Genomic DNA, 19,558 nt, shown 5'->3' with positions numbered 1-19,558 from the left:
CCAGGAATCAATCTGGTGAACCTTCTCTGTACTCCCTCTATGGCAAGAATGTCTTTCCTCAGATTAGGGGACCAAAACTGCACACAATATTCTAGGTGCGGTCTCACCAAGGCCTTGTACAACTGCAGTAGAACCTCCCTGCTCCTGTACTCAAATCCTTTTGCTATGAATGACCTGTAGATCTAGTCTCACCCAACCTCAGAGGTAACATCCTGCTTCTGCTCACCCCCTCAATGTCAACTACCTCCATTAAAGCTCCTCTCAGTCTTCTGCACTCCAAGGAATAAAGTCCTAACTTATTCGATCCTTCCTTGCATCTCCAGTCCCCCCAGAGCTGGCCATCTCCTCGCAAATTTTCCTCTGTAACTCTTTCAACCCTGCTTATGTCTTTCCAATAGGAAGGTGACCTAAATCTGCACACAATCCCCCAAAAGGCCTCTACTGTGCTACGGCGGGACCAGAGGTGGGGATCGAACCCACTCGGTCTTTGCTTGGGGTGTTTAAGGGACGAGCTCAAAGGACTGGGACATTTTGGTTATGGCCGGTACAACCTCCAACAGCATCTACAGGCCAGCCAGGAGGCTGCTGAGTCCTGTCTCACCCTTGCCTCAGTCCCTCCCACCTCAGGAGGCGCAGGCCGATGGCTGAGGAGACGGTGGTTCACGTAGAAGCTGCTCGGGGCTCCAGCGGCTCCCGGTTCGATCCTGACCCTGGGGGGGGGGGGTTTCGTGTCCCCGAGGAGCCTGCACCTCCTCTGTGCTGCTTTCCCCTGGCCCCCCCCACCCCCCACAAGGGTTGCGGTTCAGCTGGGTAGGTTAGCTGGCTGCAGCCAGTTGTCCCCTGCGTGGTGGAGGTGGGAGGGGAATTCGTGGAGAATGCAGAAGTGGAGAAGGACAGTGTCATTATGAAAGAAGAATTCTGCAAGGCACTGGCTTAGAGGGGGAGAAGAGGGGAGAAGAGAGGGGGAAGGGAGAGGGGAGAGGAGAGGGGGAAGGGGGAGGGGGAGGAGGGAGGAAGGGAGGGAGAGAGGGAAGAGGGAGAGAGGGGAGAGGAGGGGAGGGGAGAGGGGAGAGGGGGAGGAGGGAGGAAGGGAGGGAGAGAGGGAAGAGGGAGAGGGGGGAGAGGAGAGGGGGAAGGGAGAGGGGAGGGGGAAGGGGGACGGGGAGGGGGAAGGGGGAGGAAGGGAGGGAGAGAGGGAAGAGGGAGGAGGGGAGGGGAGAGGAAGGGAGGGGTGGGTAGGAGAGAGGGAAGAGGGAGAGTGGGGAGAGGGAGGGGAGGGGGTAGGGTGAGGGGAAGAGGGTGAAGGGTAGAGTGGGAGAGTGGAATAGGGTGAGTAGGGGAGTTGGGGAGGGGAAGAGGGGAGAAAGGGGAGGGGGAAGGGGAGAGTGGGTGAGGGGAGGAGTGAAGGAAGGGGCAGGGGAGAGGCAGAGAGGTTGAGAGGGAAGAGGGGGAGAGGAGTTGAGGGGAAGCAGGATGGGGGAGTAGAGGAGGAGGAGGGGGAGGGGGGAGTAGGGGTGGGCAGAGGTTGGGAGGGGGAGAGAGAGGGTAAGAGCATTCTGTGAGAGTCAGGGACTCCGAGACTCAGAGAGCCACAGAGACACAGAGAAAGAGGCGCACGGACGGAGTGAGACGGAAAGAGGGATCGATGAGATCGGGAGGTGTTGGTGTGTATGAGGCTCTCACTGCAATGGGCAGTGGTGTGGGGAGGAAAGAGCAGGAGGTGTGCAGTGAGGCGACACAGTCTTGCACTTTGCACGGCCGCTTGGCGCTTCCCAGCGACCGGGAGACTGGGGTCCCGTTCCCGCCGCTGACTGAAAGGAGCGCGTCCGTTCTGCCCGCGGCACTCTGGGGTTTCCTCCGGGGGGGCTCCGGTTCCCCCCCCGCACTCCGAGTCAGGGTTGGTGGGCCGTGGGCACGCCACGCCGGCAACACTTGCGGTCTGCCCCCGGCACACCCTCGGACAGTGACGCCAAAACCAGATATTTCATTTCGTGCTTCAATACACCTGTGACAAATAAAGCTAACCGAATTCAGTCACAAAAGCTCACAGTAAATTTTACTATCAGAGCACATGCACGCCACCCTGAGATGCATTTCCCTCAGCAAATCTACAGAATAGTAACTGTAAACAGGATCAATAAAAGATCAGCCAGACTGCGGAAGACCATAAGACGTAGGAGCAGAATTAGGCCATTCAGCCCCTCGAGTCTGCTCCGCCATTCAGGCGACAAACTGTGCAAATGCAAGTATAAATAAATAGCGGTAAGTAACGAGAACATGAGGCAAAAGAGTCCCTCGAGGTGAGAAACACCTGAATGATGGGGCCTACAAGTGAACCTGAGTGTAGTTATTCCCCTTTTGCTCAGGAGCCTGATGGCAAAGCTAATGGCATGCTGGCTTTTATAACAAGAGGAATTGAGTACAGGAGCAAAGAGATCCTTCTGCAGCTGTACAGGGCCCTGGTGAGACCACACCTGGAGTATTGTGTGCAGTTTTGGTCTCCAAATCTGAGGAAAGACATTCTTGCTATTAAGGGAGTGCAGCGTAGGTTCACGAGGTTAATTCCTGGGATGGCGGGACTGTCATATGTTGAACGATTGGAGCGACTGGGCTTGTATACACTGGAATTTAGAAGGATGAAAGGGGATCTGATTGAGACATGTAAGATTATTAAGGGATTGGACACACTAGAGGCAGGAAGCATGTTCCCGCTGATGGGGGAGTTCAGAACTAGAGGCCACAGTTTAAGAACAAGGGGTGGGCCATTTAGAACAGAGCTGAGGAAAAATTTTTTCACCCAGAGAGTGGTGGATCTGTGGAATGCTCTGCCTCAGAAGGCAGTGGAGGCCAAGTCTCTAGACGCATTCAAGAGAGAGTTAGATAGAGCTCTTAAAGATAGCGGGGTCAAGGGATATGGGGAGAGGGCAGGAACGGGGTACTGATTGTGGATGATCAGCCATGATCACAGTGAATGGCAGTGCTGGCTAGAAGGGCCGAATGGCCTACTCCTGCACCGACTGTCTATTGGCTCATTTATCATCGAAGTACGTGTCCTTATACAACTCCGAAATCCGTCTTCTCCAGATAGCCACGGAACTAACAAAGAACATGAAAGTCGTTCAGAAACAGACATCAAACCCAGCCCTCCCCGCCCCCCCGCCCCCGGCGCAAGAAAAGAACGGCGTCCCGGTCATTAGTAACTGTTCTCGAACTTGGTGGCACGAGTCCTGAGGCTCTTGCGCCTTCCACCTGACGTCAGCGGAGAGAGAAGAGCTCGGCCTGGTGGTGGGGGGATCTCTGATGATGGACGTTGCTTTCCTACAGCAACGTTTCACGTAGACGTGCTCAGTGGCGGGGAGGGCTTTACCCGTGGTGGACTGGGTCGAATCCTGTAGGATTTTCGGTTCAACGGTAATCCACGAGTCCTCTTGGGGGCACGTTTTTCCAAGTCATTACCCTCTGACGGGGTGGGAGGGGCAAGCTTCTCCCGAGCTCAGACTCCTGCACGCGTGCTATTAGTGAAGACGGCAGCTGAAGAGAAGGGAGTCGCTGCGGGGCAGAAACGTGCGTGTGCTAGCAACGGGCAGGGTGTGCTCTGGCGAGCTGCCATCAGCCCTCAGAACGCTGCCTCGCCCGGCTCGGCTCCCGAGAATCAACAGCCACGTGGTGCTCCCTGCCTCCACACTGGTCAGTCTAACCCCACTCCCACCCACTCCCCGTCAACACACTCAAGGGCACCGCAGCAAAACAAAATAAATTCAAGGCCTACACCTGGGTACCTCCTGTACCTAACAAAGTGGACTCTGAGCGTATGCTCGTGGTCTTCTGCTGCTGTAGCCCGTCCACTTCAAGCTTCAACGTGTCGTGCGTCCAGAGATGCTCTTCCACACACCTCTGTTGGAACGTGTGATTATTTGAATTACTGTCACCTTCCTGTCAGCTTGAACCAGTCTGGCCGTTCTCCCCCGACCTCTCTCGTTAACAAGGCGTCTTCGCACACAGAACTGCCATTCCAGTATGCTTTTCGTTTGTTCTTTGTTCCAATCCCCGCAAACTCTAGAGAGTGTTGCGAAAATCCCAGGAGATCGGCAGTTTCTGAGATACTCAAACCACCCCATCTGGCACCAGCAACCACTCCACGGTCAAAGTCACATTCTTCCCCATTCTGATGTTTGGTCTGCACAACAACTGAACTTCTTTTTTTTGTACCATTCTCTGTAAACTCTAGAGACTACTGTGCGTGAAAATCCCAGGAGAGTTTGAGATACTCAAACCGCCCCATCTCGCGCCAACAATCACTCCACAGTCAAAGTCACTTAGATCACATTTCTACCCCCACTCTGACTTTTGGCCTGGACGACAACTGGACCCCTTGACCGCGTCCGCATGCTTTTATGCGCTGGGTTGCTGCCACGTGATTGGCTGATTGGATGATTGCGTCAACGAGCGGGTGTACAGGTGTACCTAATAAAGCAGCCACTGAGCGTATTTCCTGAACAGGGAGTGAACTCAGAAATCGGGGAACGCAAATGGCCTCGGGGGTCCCAGTGCAGGATTAACCCTGAAGGTTAACTTGCAGGTATGCGTCGGTATTAAGGAAGGAAAATATCATGTTGAATTTCCCCTTGGGGATGAATAAAGTATCTATCTACCTATCTATCTATCATTTCGCGTTTCCCCCTCCCCCTCCTACTTTCAAATCTCTTACTATCTTTCCTTTCAGTTAGTCCTGACGAAGGGTCTCGGCCCAAAATGTCGACAGCGCTTCTCCCTATAGATGCTGCCCGGCCTGCTGTGTTCCACCAGCATTCTGTGTGCGTTGACACATCAGCAAATTCATTTCCAGAGGACTAGCATAGAAACGTAAGGATTCAACGCCAAAGCTTTGTAAGGCATTCATCGGACCGCCCTCGGAGCACGGCAAGCCATTTTGGGCCTAAGAAAGGATGCGGGGACATTGGTGAGGGCCCAGAGGAGGTTTATGACCAGGCTTCCTGAAATTAAAGGGTTAATGTATGAGGAGGGTTTGATGGCCCCAGACTTGTGCTCACCGGAGTTTAGATGAATAAGGTAAGGGGTGGAAAGTTCAAGGGGGATATTAGAGGAAGGTTTTTCACTCAGAGAGTGGTTGGTGCGTGGAATGCACTGCCTGAGTCAGTGGTGGAGGCAGATACACTAGTAAAGTTCAAGAGACTACTAGACAGGTATATGGAGGAATTTGAGGTGGGGGGGTTATATGGGTGGCAGGGTTGGAGGGTCGGCACGACATTGTGGGCCGAAGGGCCTGTACTGTGCTGTATTGATCTATCTCATTGAAAACTACCGAATATTGGAAGGACTAGAAAAGAGCGGACGTGGAGAAGACGTCTACGGTAGTGGGAGAGTCTAGCACCAGAGGGCACAGCTTCAGATTAGAAGGACATCCCTCCCGTTAGAAGACAGATGAGGAGCAACTTCTTTAGCCAGAGGAATAAGGGGCTCCACCGATGCTGGGAATCCAGAGCAACACACACAAAATGTCCCGGTAACTCAGGAGGTCAGGCAACATCAACGGAGAGGAATAAACAGTCGACATTTTGGGACGAAATGGAAGGGGGAAGAAGCCAGATTAAGGTGGGGGGGAGAGCAAGGAATTCTGGCAGGTGGGGTGAGGGGGGGGAAATGAAGTGAGGCATTAGGAGGGGAAGCCACATTCTTAGTAAGGGCTGTAATATGCCCGAGGGGTCATATATTGTTTCAACAATTGAAGTCAAGCCATCTACGCCAACTTCACCACTGGAATTATTAACCAGGCTTTACACCGGGATCCCCGCAATTAAAACCACGTTAACTGCCTCTGCTACGTGACCTCATCCCTCTCCCCTACGATCCGACCGCAATGTAAAATGGCCGAGGTCTCGGCCCCAGAGAAGATGGCTCCCGGCAGGAATCACACGCCAAACCTCCTCTGCCCTCTGCCCGGACCGGAGAGCGTAGCGGCCAGCGTCCCAGCCGAGCTTGCTCTCCGAATGATTTGCCAGCAGCGCGCTGCAACTTCCTGGCCCGACCTCGCTCGGGTGCCCAGCTTAACCACTTCCTTCCGCTTCGAAGCCTGGGGGTGGGGGGGGGGGGGGCGGGGAAGGCAAGCAGCAAGCTGCAGAACGGCGTCTGCGTTCCTGGGCCTCTATCGGCCCGCGATAGAGGCAGGGGAAATGACATAACAGGATTAAACTCTCAGCCGACAACTGCACAAGTCATTGCTGTCTCCGTGCTGATGACTTCGCTATTCTCGCGCTTCATGCTGCCAACATTTCCACCCTTGGCTGCCACCCGGCACGTCCCAGAATAGAGAGCAGAACAGGATTAGAGGATTTCTGAGGCGATCTGAGAGCGACAGAGGACGAGAAGCCTCTCGATGGTGGCATATAAGCTGACAAGAGGCACAGATAGAACAGACAGCCAGAGAATCTTTTCTCCCCTGGCTAATACGAAAGGGCATAATTTTAAGGAGATTGGAGGGAATACATATGCATTTTGCGTGGCTGTATCTTACAAATATTCTATATGCGCTTCTATATGCAAGAACTGGGTCCCAAGCCCGGGTGTCGCCTGGCAGGCATCAGGTGTCGTCGTATTTCACAATTATTCTCTAAGTATTTATTATTCATTGAGATAACAAATGGAAGTAGACCCTTCCGGCCCTTTGACCCCGTTGCCCCACAATCCCCCCCCCCCGATCTAATTCTAGCCTCAGCACGGGACAATCGACAACGACCAATCAATCTGCCAACCGGTGCATCTTTGGACCGCGGGAGGAAAGCCATGCGGTCGCAGGGAGGAAGAACACACGGGCAGTGTCGGGAATTGAACCCAGGCGGCCTGCACCGTGAAGTGTCGCGCTAACCTCCACGCTACCGCGCAGCCCTGCGGCACGCGGGCTTGCCGTCTGAAACATGCGAGGACTGGTTCTCGAGCCGCGGCGTCGCCTGGAGGTGGGGGGCGCCGGGTGCGGTGTGGGGCGCCGCGGGAGGTTGCGGACTGATGGCGCGATCTAGTGTCTCTTTTTATTGGGCGACTCTGATACCATTTGTGCTTGCTGTCCTGTACGTGCTGTGTGTGCTTTCTGCTGTGTGTGACTGTTGGTTTTCTGTTTTGTACCTTGACCACCCCTCCCCCCCCACCGGAGTAACGCTGTCTCGTTTGGCTGTATCCATGAGTATTCAGTTTAATGAACTGAATCGTAATTATAGGAAGGTAGGAGAGTGGTTAGTTCATGAAACACCCAGCCAGAGGTGGTGCTAGAGGCAGATACATTAGGGCCATTTAAGAAACACGAAGTGCACTGCAGATGCTGTGGTCAAATCAAGACGTACAAACAAGCTGGATGAACTCAGCAGGTTGGGCAGCGTCCGTCGAAAGGAGCGGTCAACGCTTCGGGCTGAGACCCCTCGTCAGGACTCACTCCTTTCAACGGATGCTGCCCGACCTGCTGAGTTCATCCAGCTTGTTTGTTAGGGCCACTTAAGTGACTCTTAGATAGGTACACAGATGAAAGATAAACGGAGGGACACGTGGGAGGGGAAAATTAGAGCAGGGGATCCTAATCTTTTTATGCCGTGGACTGACTAACATTAAGCGAGGGGGGGAGGTGGACCCCAGGTTGAAAACTCCTAGATTAGAGCATCTTGGAGCAAGCACAACACTATGGGCTGAAGGGCCTGTACTGTACTGTCCTCTGTCCTATTCTATCCATTGCGAATAGCTCTGTATGCTCAGACCCCGGCGGGAACAGTTAAAATATAAGCTAACACTCGCAATGCTCCTTTCACAAGCTCAGGACGTGCCAAGCCCCACGCCCGCCGGGTGATCGGCGACTGGCCCAAGAGAACCAGGGAAAAGCCAGGAGCACAAAGATGGCCGCAAGCTGGTGGTATTGGGGGGGAGGGCCCTTTCTGCCTCGGTTCCCGTGGCAACTCATTGAGAGGTCGCGAGGGTGGGCTTCATACGCCACCCCCACACCTTTTCAGCACCGTCGAGGGAGCTCTCTGCCAAGCTATGACTCAGACCTCAGCCCAGCCTTATTTCAAAGCAGGGACCCTCACAGCTCACCTAAGGCACCGGTGACCCCTGTTTCCATCCAAGGGGTCGGTGTGGGCATGGTGGAGGATTACAAATACCTGGGGATACGAATGGACAATAAACTGGACTGGTCAAAGAACACTGAGGCTGTCTACAAGAAGGGTCAGAGCAGTCTCTACTTCCTGAGGAGACTGAGGTCCTTTAACATCTGCCGGATGACGCTGAGGATGTTCTACGAGGCTGTGGTGGCCAGTGCTATCATGTTTGCTGTTGTGTGCTGGGGCAGCAGGCTGAGGGTAGCAGACACCAACAGAATCAACAAACTCATTCGTGAGGCCAGTGATGTTGTGGGGGTGGAACTGGACTCTGACGGTGGTGTCTGAAAAGAGGATGCTGTCCAAGTTGCATGCCATCTTGGACAATGACTCCCATCCACTCCATAATGTACTGGTTAGGCACAGGAGTACATTCAGCCAGAGACTCGTTCCACCGAGATGTAACACTGAGCATCATAGGAAGTCATTCCTACCTGTGGCCATCAAACTTTACAACTCCTCCCTCAGAGTGTCAGACACCCTGAGCCAATAGGCTGGTCCTGGACTTATTTCCACTTGGCATGATTAACTTATTATTGTTTAATTATTTATGGTTTTATATTGCTATATTTCTACACTATTCTTGGTTGGTGCAGCTGTAATGAAAACCAATTTCCCTTGGGATCAACAAAGTATGTCTGTCTGTCTGTTCGTGACCGTCATCTTAACTGTAAACCCACCAAACCCTCGGTGACCTTTCACCCTCTTTACTTCTGTCGTAAAATACACAAGGGCTGTGCTTTTCCTCGTCTTTGAGGGTGACTTTGAGAAAGAAATCTTCAGTTTAGATTAGATTCAACTTTACTGTCATTGTGCCCAGTACAGATACAAAGCCAATGACATGCAGTTAGCATCTAACCAGAAATGCAAAGAATAGTGTTATTTGTAAATAACTGCAGATACTTCTAAGTAAGTGCTACAGCACACAAATATAAAAGTCCTGAGACAGTCCAATATGGGTGCAATACTGCTTAGCGCTGTGATGTGAGGTTCAGCCGGGTCACAGCCTCAGGGAAGAAGCTCTTCCTGTGCCTGCTGGTGCGGGAGCGGAGGCTCCTGTAGCGCCTACCGGATGGGAGGAGAGTAAAAAGTCCATGGTTAGGGTGAGATGCATCCTTGATAGTGCTTTTCGCCCTGTCCAGGCAGTGTTTATGGTGGGTGTTCTCAATGGTGGGCAATTGGGTGCCGATTATCCACTGGGCAGTTTTCACCACCCGCTGGAGTGCTTTGTGGTCCGATACGGGACAATTGCCATCCCACACTGAGATACAGTCGGTGAGTATGCTCTCGATGGTACAGCGGTGAAAGTCCGTCAGTATCCTGGGACAGAGCTGAGCTTTCCTGATGCTCCGCAGGAAATAAAGGCGCTGTTGCGCCTTTTTGATCAGGATGGAGGAGTTCAGGGACCAGGGGAGATCCTCGGAAATGTGGACAGCAAGGAACTTGATCCACGCTCCACTACAGCTCCGTTGATGTAGATTACCTTGTCTCTATCCACAATTAGCATCCATATTCCCAACTAGTGACCCCTCAAGTAGATTCTCCCACTAGAATAGGGGTTCCCAACCTTTTTTATGTCACGGACCAAGGTGTCCATGGACCCCAGGTTGGGAATCCTTGCACCGGAGGAATAATCCTCTGCACATCCACTTCAACCTCATTCTTGCAGCCTCACCTTTCCAAGCTCCAGCAATTATACTTCACGAGGAGCTTGAGGGGCTTTGGTACATCACTGAAGACTATCGCAAACTTCCACAGATTCGATCCTGGCCACCTCCGGCGCCGTCTGTGTGGGTTCTGCATCCTGTGAGCCGGTGGGAGCCCCAGGTGAGCTTCCCGTCTCGCTACTAACAAAGGGCAGGAGGCACAGGAGCCTTAGGAACCATGATATCAGGTTCATGAACTGTTGTCAGCCATCAGACTTGGAACCCCCACCCCCGGATAACTTCACTCACAACACCGGACCAACTCCACGTCATGCAGACACACTTTCAAGGGATTCCACAGCCCGTCCTCAATATTATCAAGTCAAGTTAAGTCGCTTTTTATTGTCGTTTCAACCATAAACTGCTGGTACAGGACACAGTGAAAACGAAACAACATTCCTCCAGGACCCTGGTGCTACTGAAATGACACAAAACTACACGAGACTACCTGTAACAACACAAAACTACACGAGACTACCTGAAACTACACAAAACTACACTAGACTACGTGAAACAACACAAAACTACACTAGACTACCTGTAACAACACAAAACTACACGAGACTACCTGAAACTACACAAAACTACACTAGACTACGTGAAACGACACAAAACTACACTAGACTACCTGTAACAACACAAAACTACACGAGACTACCTGTAACAACACAAAACTACACTAGACTACCTGAAACGACACAAAACTACACTAGACTATGTGAAACGACACAAAACTACACTAGACTACCTGTAACAACACAAAACTACACGAGACTACCTGTAACAACACAAAACTACATTAGACTACCTGAAATGACACAAAACTACACTAGACTACATGAAACGACACAAAACTACACTAGACTACGTGAAACGACACAAAACTACACTAGACTACGTGAAACAACTCAAAACTACACTAGACTACGTGAATCGAAACAAATCTACACTAGACTACGTGAAACCACACAAAACTACACAAGACTACCTGAAACTACACAAAACTACACTAGACTACCTGAAACGACACAAAACTACACTAGACTACGTGAGACGAAACAAATCTACACTAGACTACGTGAAACCACATAAAAGTACACAAGACTACCTGAAACAACACAAAACTACATTAGACTACGTGAATCGAAACAAAACTACGCTAGACTACCTGAAACTACACAAAACTACACTCGACAGAGTTGAGGTGAGTGACGTTACTTTCCTCTGGTTCAGGAGCCTGACGGTTGAGGGGTAATTACCAGTCCTGAACCTGGTGGTGTGGGACCCAAGGCTCCTGCACCTCCTTCCCGATGACAGCAGCGAGGAGAGAGCATGGCCTGGCCAGTGGGAGTCCTCGATGATGAGCGGGACTTTCCCTGCGACGGTGGACTTTGTAGATGTAGTCAGTGGTGAGAAGTGCTTTGCATGTGATGGGACCGGTTTGTATTCACCAATCTTTCTGCGGGCTCTTCAAGTCTCGGGCACTGCTGTTTCCCTACCAGGACGGAAAGGAATGGGGGGGGGGCAGGGGAATGTAAATACTAGCCGAACAGCCTCGTACAATAGAAACGGAGGCCTCCATATCCACGATCACATTGAGCGTTGGTGGAACTTACCAATTTTCTCCACCAGCTGCAGAATCACACCGCCGATGTGAACGTCGCCCGTGACCCGCAGCGTAATAGGGTCTGCTTCAGGGCCCAGCTCCTCGACGGCGATCTTCAGCTCCCACGAAGCGTCGATGTAGTCCCCGCTGGCCGTCTTGATGCCGCCCAGGGCCATCTTCCAGCATACCTGTCGACGGGAGAGCAGCCAGTGAGACACAAGAGCCCGCGGGAGAGTGCAGGGGGGCACCCAGCTGGACAGCAGTGGGGGTTAGGGTGGGGAGAGTGGAATCTTAGTTCACGCTTTGGACGACTGAGTGGCGCCGGCTTTCCACCCGCGGGGGCGGCCACCTGATCTACTGGGCGCTTCCGCAGAAATCCCTGCCTCTACTTGGGATTCCCGGTAAATCCTAAACACTAGATACTCTGCAGATGCCGGAAGTCCAGGGTAGCGCAAGCAAAGCGCCGGAGGAGCTCAGCAGGGCAGGCTGCGCCTACGGAGGGGGATTAACAGTCGACGCTCCATGCCAGGGCCCCTCATCGGTCCTGGTGAAGGGCCTCGGCCTGAAACGTCGACTCCTTATTCCTCTCCGAAGATGCCGCCTGAGTCCCTCCAGCGGTTTGTGTACGTTACCCAAAAAAACTTCACAGCTTTTGAAGTTTTCAAAAGGATTCCGCTTTTGAGAAAGTAAAAGGAACGAGCAAAACAGGGGAAGAGATGAAAAAGAGGGAGTAAGTCAGTTCGGAGACAGAGAGCTGACTGGGACTCTGCTCAGCATTTCATCTTTGCCTCTCTCATCACCACCAACTCCTTAACTTCACTATTCTGATGCAATAATGGATTTAAAGGTGCGATATGTGAAATTAATCTCAGAAAGAGGCCATTTGGCCCATTGAGTTAAGGCTAGCTCAGGTTAGTTCCCCACCCCCACCCCCACCTCTTCACATCTACTGGCACATCCTCAGCCACGACATACCCTTGTCTCATTGCTACCATCAGGACGGAGATACAGAAGCCTGAAGACACACACTCAGTGATTCAGGGACAACTTCTTCCCCTTCTGCCATCCGATTTCCGAATGGACATCAAACCCGTGAACAGTATCTCACTACTTGTCTTTCCCTCTCTCTCTTCATGCACTACTTATTTAATTTAACTTCAAAATCGCATCACGGCAAATTTCACGGCACTCGCCGGTGATACTAAACCCGACTCTGATTTCCGAAAGTCCGGCCCTTTCACAATGACCAGCTCACTCCCCTTCAGAATCAGAATATGTCAAGAAATTTGCTGTTTTGTAGCAGCAGTCCACAAAATAAACTTTAAGTTACAACAAGAAACATTTATACTTCCTCCGTCCAAGAGGACCACAACCTCGCCGTAGGGTTTGGAGGCTTGCTTGCCTCGACGACCCGGAGGGCGATGTTGGCTGGAGTCAGGGCTTTATGCTTTGGCTCCTGGTAGGGTCACCCATGGCAGACAGGGTCAAAGGGTAGAGGTCAGACTAAGAGTGGTCCACTGGTCCTCCAGGTTCAGGGCTAACAACCCCGACTGGTCAAACAAAACTGTTACAGAAACAGCCATGAAGAATCCTTCTCCGTCGGAGTGCGACGGTATTCCTGAGTCTCCGCCCGGGACTCGCGTGACTGACGGTAGTAAAAACCGAGAGGAGGGTACCGACACGATGAGGGAAGCCCTGAACACCGCCAGAGATGGAGGACCTTCATCGCAGCCCTCAATGCCAGCGGGCGTAATCGGCAGTGTTCATAATATATGAATGAGCTTCCTGTAGAAGTAGTAGAGGCCAGTTCAGTTGTGTCATTTAAGGTAAAATTGGATAGGTATATGGACAGGAAAGGAGTGGAGGGTTATGGGCTGAGTGCGGGTGGGTGGGACTAGGTGAGAGTAAGCGTTCGGCACGGACTAGGAGGGCCGAGATGGCCTGTTTCCGTGCTGTGATTGTTATATGGTTATATGGATGGTTCAGAAAGCTGTTCATAAAACATGGAGTGTGTGCCTTCAGGCTCCTGTATCTCCTCCCTGATGGTAGCAATTACACCTTGAAAGGTGAGGCTCCTGAGTGGTGGATGCCCCTATTTGAGGCAACGCCTTTGGAGGATGCCCTCGAAAACCACTGCATCTTCACACCATTGCCGTGTTCTTTAACACACTCCAGGGCTTGTGAGAATAAACCCCTTGCCCTAATCTTACACTGGTGCCGCAAAGTTTGTAAAACCCCGCGGAAATTTTCTCTGTGTCTGCATAAAAAATGTGAGCTGACCTTCACTTAGGTCCTAAAACTACATAAACAGAACCAAATTAAATAAATAACGCAAAAACCATTATGCTTGTTCATTTATCTATAGACAAAAATGATTCAACGTACTTGTTAGAAGGAAAGTATGTGAAGCTGTGGGGTAATGCCTCCTACAAAAGCTATTTGGAGTCTGGAGTTCCAATCAATGAGATAAGATCGGAGGTGTGGGTTGCAGAGGTGCTCTACCCTATAAGAAAAAGACCCACGAAGTCAGGTTACTGACAGAACCTGCTCTTCTCAAGAAAGGTCTGTTTATGTGCACCACGCCTCGATCAAGACAACTTTCAGAGGACCTTAGGAGAAGAGTCGTAGAGATGCATGAAGCTGGAAAAGGCTACAAGAAGCATTTCTAAAGACCTGGGTGCTCACCGGTCCATAGTAAGAGGAACTGTCTACAAGTGAATTCAGTGCTGTTGCTGCTCTCCCGAGGAGTGGGCGTTCTGCAAAGATCACGCCGAGAGCACAGCGTGCAATGAAAAAGAACCCAAGGGCAACTGCAAAAGGGTCTCCAGAACTTGCTGAGGTCTCTGTTAACATGTGCACTATATATTAACTAAACAAGAACGGTCTTCATGGAAGGACGCCACGGAGGAAACTACTGCTCTCCAAAACAAAAAATTGCTGCACGTCTCGAGTTTGCAAAAGACCACCTGGGTGTTCCACGACGCTTCTGGAATGACGGTCCGCGGACAGATGAGACAAAAATTGGACTTTTTTTTTGGCAGAAATGCACATTGGTTTGCTTGGAGGGAAAAGGGCACTGCACGCCAACCCAGCTGTCAAGCGCGGTGGAAGGAGCATCGCGGTCTGGGGCTGCTTTGCTGCCTCAGGGCCCGGGCAGCTTGCAATCATTGAGGGAACAATGAATTCAAGATTGTATCAAGGCATTTTACAGGAGAACATCAGGGTATCATAGAAATATAAAAAATAGGTGCAGGAGTAGGCCATTCAGCCCCTTCGAGCCTGCACCACCATTCAGTATGATCATGGCTGATCATCCAACTCAGAACCCTGTGCCTGCTTTCTCTCCATACCCCCGATCCCTTTAGCCACAAGGGCCATATCTACCAGTCCATCACCTGAAGCTTGGACAATGCAACAAGACAATGATCTGAAACACAAGAGTAAATCCACAGCAGAACGGCTTAAAAAGAAGAAAATTCACGTTTTGGAACGGCCAAGTCCAAGTCCGGACCTTGACCCTGTGGAAAAGTTGCGGAAGGACCCGAAGCAAGCAGTTCATGCAAGGAAGCCCATCCCAGAGTTGGAGAAGTTTTGTAAGGAGGAATGACCTGGAATTCCTCCAAGCCGAGGTGAAGGGACCGATCAACAGCTACTGGAAACGTTTGGTTGAAGTTATTTGCTGTACAAGTGGGGTCACACCGGTCACCAAAAGCAAAGGTCCGCACACTTTTTCCAACAAATACATGTGATAATGGATATTTTTTTCAATAAAGAAATGAACAAGTGCAATAACAATTTTGTCTTATTTACTTAATTAGGTTCGCTTGATCTAGCTTCAGGACGCATGAGTTTAGGTCATATTTATGCAGAAGTAGAAAAGAAAATCTCTAAAGGATTGACAAACTTTCCAGCACCACTGTACTTTTCTTTCAGGTTATGCAACTGACCAGAGCAATAACTGCCCACAGCTAATTGCCAACCCTTTGAGAAGGTAGGGCTGCGTCACTTTCTGGAATCACTATAGCCCCTCCTGGTGAAGGTGTTCCCACAACTCTGCTGCCGGAGAGGAGAGGGGAGCCTGTACGTCCTCTCGCTGTGTCCGGAGGATGTCACTGAGGTTTTCTATGTTTTGGTTATGGATTTGGACTATGGACTTTCTTTTTCAGTCAACAGCTTTTACACTCACAAAATGCTGGTGGAACACAGCAGGCCAGGCAGCATCTATAGGGAGAAGCGCTGTTGACGTTTCGTCAGGACTCACAAAGGGTCTCGGCCCGAAACGTCAACAACACTTCTCCCGACAGATGCTGCCTGGCCTGCTGCGTTCCGCCAGCATTTTGTGTGCGTTGTTGTTTGAATTTCCAGCATCTGCAGACTTCCTCGTGTTTGAGCTTTTATACTCCATGTTTTTCACCCATTCTTTCCCATTCCTTTGTTTGTACGGGGGGGGGGGAGGGAGATTTGGAGGAATCAACGTTCTTGCGGCATTTTATGCAGGGGAGGGAGGGGTCGATTTTCTTGTTGTTTTTTTTTTGCTAGTTCCTTTGAGCGGGAGAGGGGGATCGGGAAGGCCGGTGTTACTTCTGAATTTCGTGCGGGCGAGAGGGAGTCGATGTTCCTGTCGCGTTTTCTTTTTGCGCGGGGAGAGGTGAAATTTCGGGGTCAATGTCCTCGGTGTGTGTGTGTGTGCGGGGCGGGGTCCGGGTGCTGATGATGGCGTTGTCGTCTCTCTTTTTCTCCCCTGGGTTTTCCATGACTGTCTGGGCAAGAAGAATCTCAGAGTTGTACGCTGTGACGATAAGTGAGCCTTCTGAATCTTTGGGACCGCAGCTGGGGAGGGAGCTCGAGGATTTCAACCCGGTGGAGATGAAGGAACGGCAGTAGGCTTCCAAAGCGGGATGCCGGGGGATGTGGGGTGGGGGGTAACCTGTACTTAGTGGCGTTTCCCCTTGACGCCACTTTCTCGGACCGCTGTAGCCCTCCTGGTGAAGGGTGTTCCCACAACTGCTGCTGGGGAGTTGGTGGATCCAGGATTTAAATTCAGCTGGGGAGGTTTTAGACCCAGTGGCGATGAAGGAACTGCCGATAACAGGAAGTTGGGGGGCTCGCGGAGGGGAACCTGTGGGTGGTGGCGCTTCCCCCTCTGCCCGCTGCCCTTGCCCTCAGTGGGGGAGGTGGCTGGTTTGGGAGACCTTGCCCGGAGGAGCCCAAATTTACTAAGGCCGCCGGGTGCCAGTGGAGATATTCCCACAACCAATGATTTCACTTTAAGGAGCCTTTATCTCGCTGTTATAGTTGCTGGGAGTGCCCGCAGGGAATAAGAATCTCAGGGTTGTATGTGGCAACATGTTTGTACTCTGATAATAAAACTTACTTTGGACTTTGCCCGGGATGGATGCAGGCTTCTTAGGAACTGTCGGAGCTGCTCTCACAGGGAGAATTCCATCACTTTCCCGACGGTGGTATGCCAGAAAATGAGTCACTGACCGTAACATCTGACACACTCCTGTCATTGTGGCATGCATGTGACTGGTGCAGTTGAATCCCTGACCAATAATTACCCCCCTCCCCCCACCCGGGCACTGAAGGTGGGGGACTTGACCAGCTACCGGAGGCAGCAAGATAGAATAGTGGTTGGCATAACCGGAGATCAGGGTTCAACTCTCTACCCGGCCTGTAAGGAGTTTGTATGTCTTTCCCCCACCCCCCCACTGTAACCACGGGGGATTGCTCTGGGCACCTCCGGTTCCCTCCCACCTTCCAAAGAATCAGTGAATTGTTGGCGTGAAAAGTTGGCGCCGGAGGTATGGCGATATATTTCTCCGTATGTCTCAGTGTATACGAAAACCATAGGAACAGAATGAGGCCATTCGGCCCATCGAGTCTGCTCCGCCATTTCACTATGGCTGATCCGTTTCCCCCTCTAAGCCCCAATCACCTGCCTTCTCCCTCGTGCCCTGACTAATTAAAAATCGGTCAGCTTCTGCCTTAAACATACCCAATGACCTGGCCTCCACAGCTGCCTGTGGCAAAGAATTCCACAGATTCACCTCCCTCTGGCCAAAGAAATTCCTCCTCACCTCCGTTCTAAAAGGACGCCCATCTATTCTGAGGTGGTGTCCTCTGGTCCCAGACTCCCCCACCCCCCCGATAGGAAGCATCCTCTCCACATCCACTCTATCTGTGTTTTCTGGTCCTAGACTCCCCACTATAGGAAACATCCTCTCCACATCCTCTCTATCTGTGTCCTCTGGTCCTAGGCTCCCCCACTATAGGAAACATCCTCTCCACATCCACTCTATCTGTGTTTTCTGGTCCTAGACTCCCCCACTATAGGAAACATCCTCTCCACATCCTCTCTATCTGTGTCCTCTGGTCCTAGGCTCCCCCACTATAGGAAACATCCTCTCCACATCCACTCTATCTGTGTTTTCTGGTCCTAGACTCCCCCACTATAGGAAACATCCTCTCCACATCCTCTCTATCTGTGTTTTCTGGTCCTAGACTCCCCCACTATAGGAAACATCCACTCCACGTCCACTCTATCTGTGTTTTCTGGTCCTAGACTCCCCCACTATAGGAAACATCCTCTCCACATCCACTCTATCTGTGTCCTCTGGTCCTAGGCTCCCCCACTATAGGAAGCATCCTCTCCACATCCACTCTGTTGAGGCCTTTCACCACTCAATAGGTTTCAATGAGGTCACCCCTCATTCTTCTGAATTCCAGTGAGTACAGGCCCGGAGTTATCGAACTGTTTTCATACGATAAGCATTTTTTGTGAGCCTCCTTCGAACCCTCATTAATGTCAGCACATCCTTTCTTAGATAAGAAGCCCAAATGTGTGACAAATGAAGCCAATCTTTATCTAATATTGGTCAGCACATGTGAGCTAATTTGATCTGCCATTCTGCAAAAAAAAAGGCAAAAAATGCCAGGCTGGATAAAGTGAACAGGGGGATGGGTGCAGACTAATCAGGGACTGGTCGATAGGTTGTATGATCAGAATCGGGTTTAATATCACGGGCAAGTTATCTTTGTGGCAATGCAATAGATAATAGAAAAAAAACTGTGAATTACAGTAAAGTATGCATATGTTAAATAGTTAATAAATAGTGCAAAAGAGGAACAAAAAGTAGTGAGGTAGCGTTCATGGGTTCGATGTCCGTTCAGAAATCTGATGGCAGAGGGGAAGAAGCCGTTCCTGAATCATTGAGTGTGTGTCTTCAGGCTCCTGTACCTCCTCCCTGATGGCAGAGGGGAAGAAGCCGTTCCTGAATCGTTGAGTGTGTGTCTTCAGGCTCCTGTACCTCCTCCCTGATGGCAGAGGGAAAGAAGCTGTTCCTGAATCGCTGAGTGTGTGTCTTCAGGCTCCTGTACCTCCCCCCTGATGGCAGAGGGGAAGAAGCTGTTCCTGAATCGTCGAGTGTGTGTCTTCAGGCTCCTGTACCTCCTCCCTGATGGCAGAGGGGAAGAAGCTGTTCCTGAATCGTTGAGTGTGTGTCTTCAGGCTCCTGTACCTCCTCCCTGATGGTAGCAATGAGAAGAGGGCACATCCTGGGTGGTGGGGGTCCTTAATGACGGACACTGCCTTTCTGAGGCACCGCTCCTTGAAGATGTCCTGGATGCTGGGGAGGCCGGTGCCCACGATGGAGCGGACTGAGTTCACAACTCTCCGCAGCCGACCTCGATCCTGCGCGTTAACCCACTCCGCACCAGATGGTGACGCCCCCCAAGGCACACCTGCAGAAATTTGCTGGTGCCGAGTCCCCCTCAAGCTCCGAATGAGATGTCGCTGCGGCCGGGCCTTCTCAGCCGTGGGCGTGGGGAGGCATGTCAGGAGTACAAGCTGCATATTTAGGAACGATATCAGTCCTTGAAAGCGTGCGAGTTCATAGCCCCAACTGGCACTCAAGGGATCACGTTATTAAATACTTCCCGGGCGTCCGTTTGTGATCTTCCGCTGCTGTGGCCCATCCACTTCACGGTTCAATGTGTCGTGCGTTCAGAGAACGCCCTTCTGCTCACCACTGATTGTGGTTATTTGAGTTACTGTCAGCTTGAACCAGTCTGGCCAATCTCCTCCGCTCTCT

The 19,558-nt window shown here is 51.4% G+C and overlaps 1 protein-coding gene across 1 annotated transcript in view; it reads right to left on the bottom strand.

Annotated features, from left to right (window-relative positions):
- Nucleotides 1–19,558, bottom strand: part of LOC132384022 (fermitin family homolog 3-like) — an 88,758-nt gene that overhangs the window by 42,596 nt on the left and 26,604 nt on the right. The window contains exon 2 of the mRNA XM_059955299.1: nt 11,476–11,653. Coding sequence (XP_059811282.1) covers nt 11,476–11,641 — 166 coding nt within the window. The 5' untranslated portion in view covers nt 11,642–11,653. The remainder of the gene's footprint in view (nt 1–11,475; nt 11,654–19,558) is intronic.

The sequence above is a fragment of the Hypanus sabinus genome, chromosome 31 (genome assembly GCF_030144855.1).
Source record: "Hypanus sabinus isolate sHypSab1 chromosome 31, sHypSab1.hap1, whole genome shotgun sequence".
NCBI classification, from domain to species: Eukaryota; Metazoa; Chordata; class Chondrichthyes; order Myliobatiformes; family Dasyatidae; genus Hypanus; species Hypanus sabinus.
This window is presented reverse-complemented; position numbering and strand designations above follow the sequence as displayed.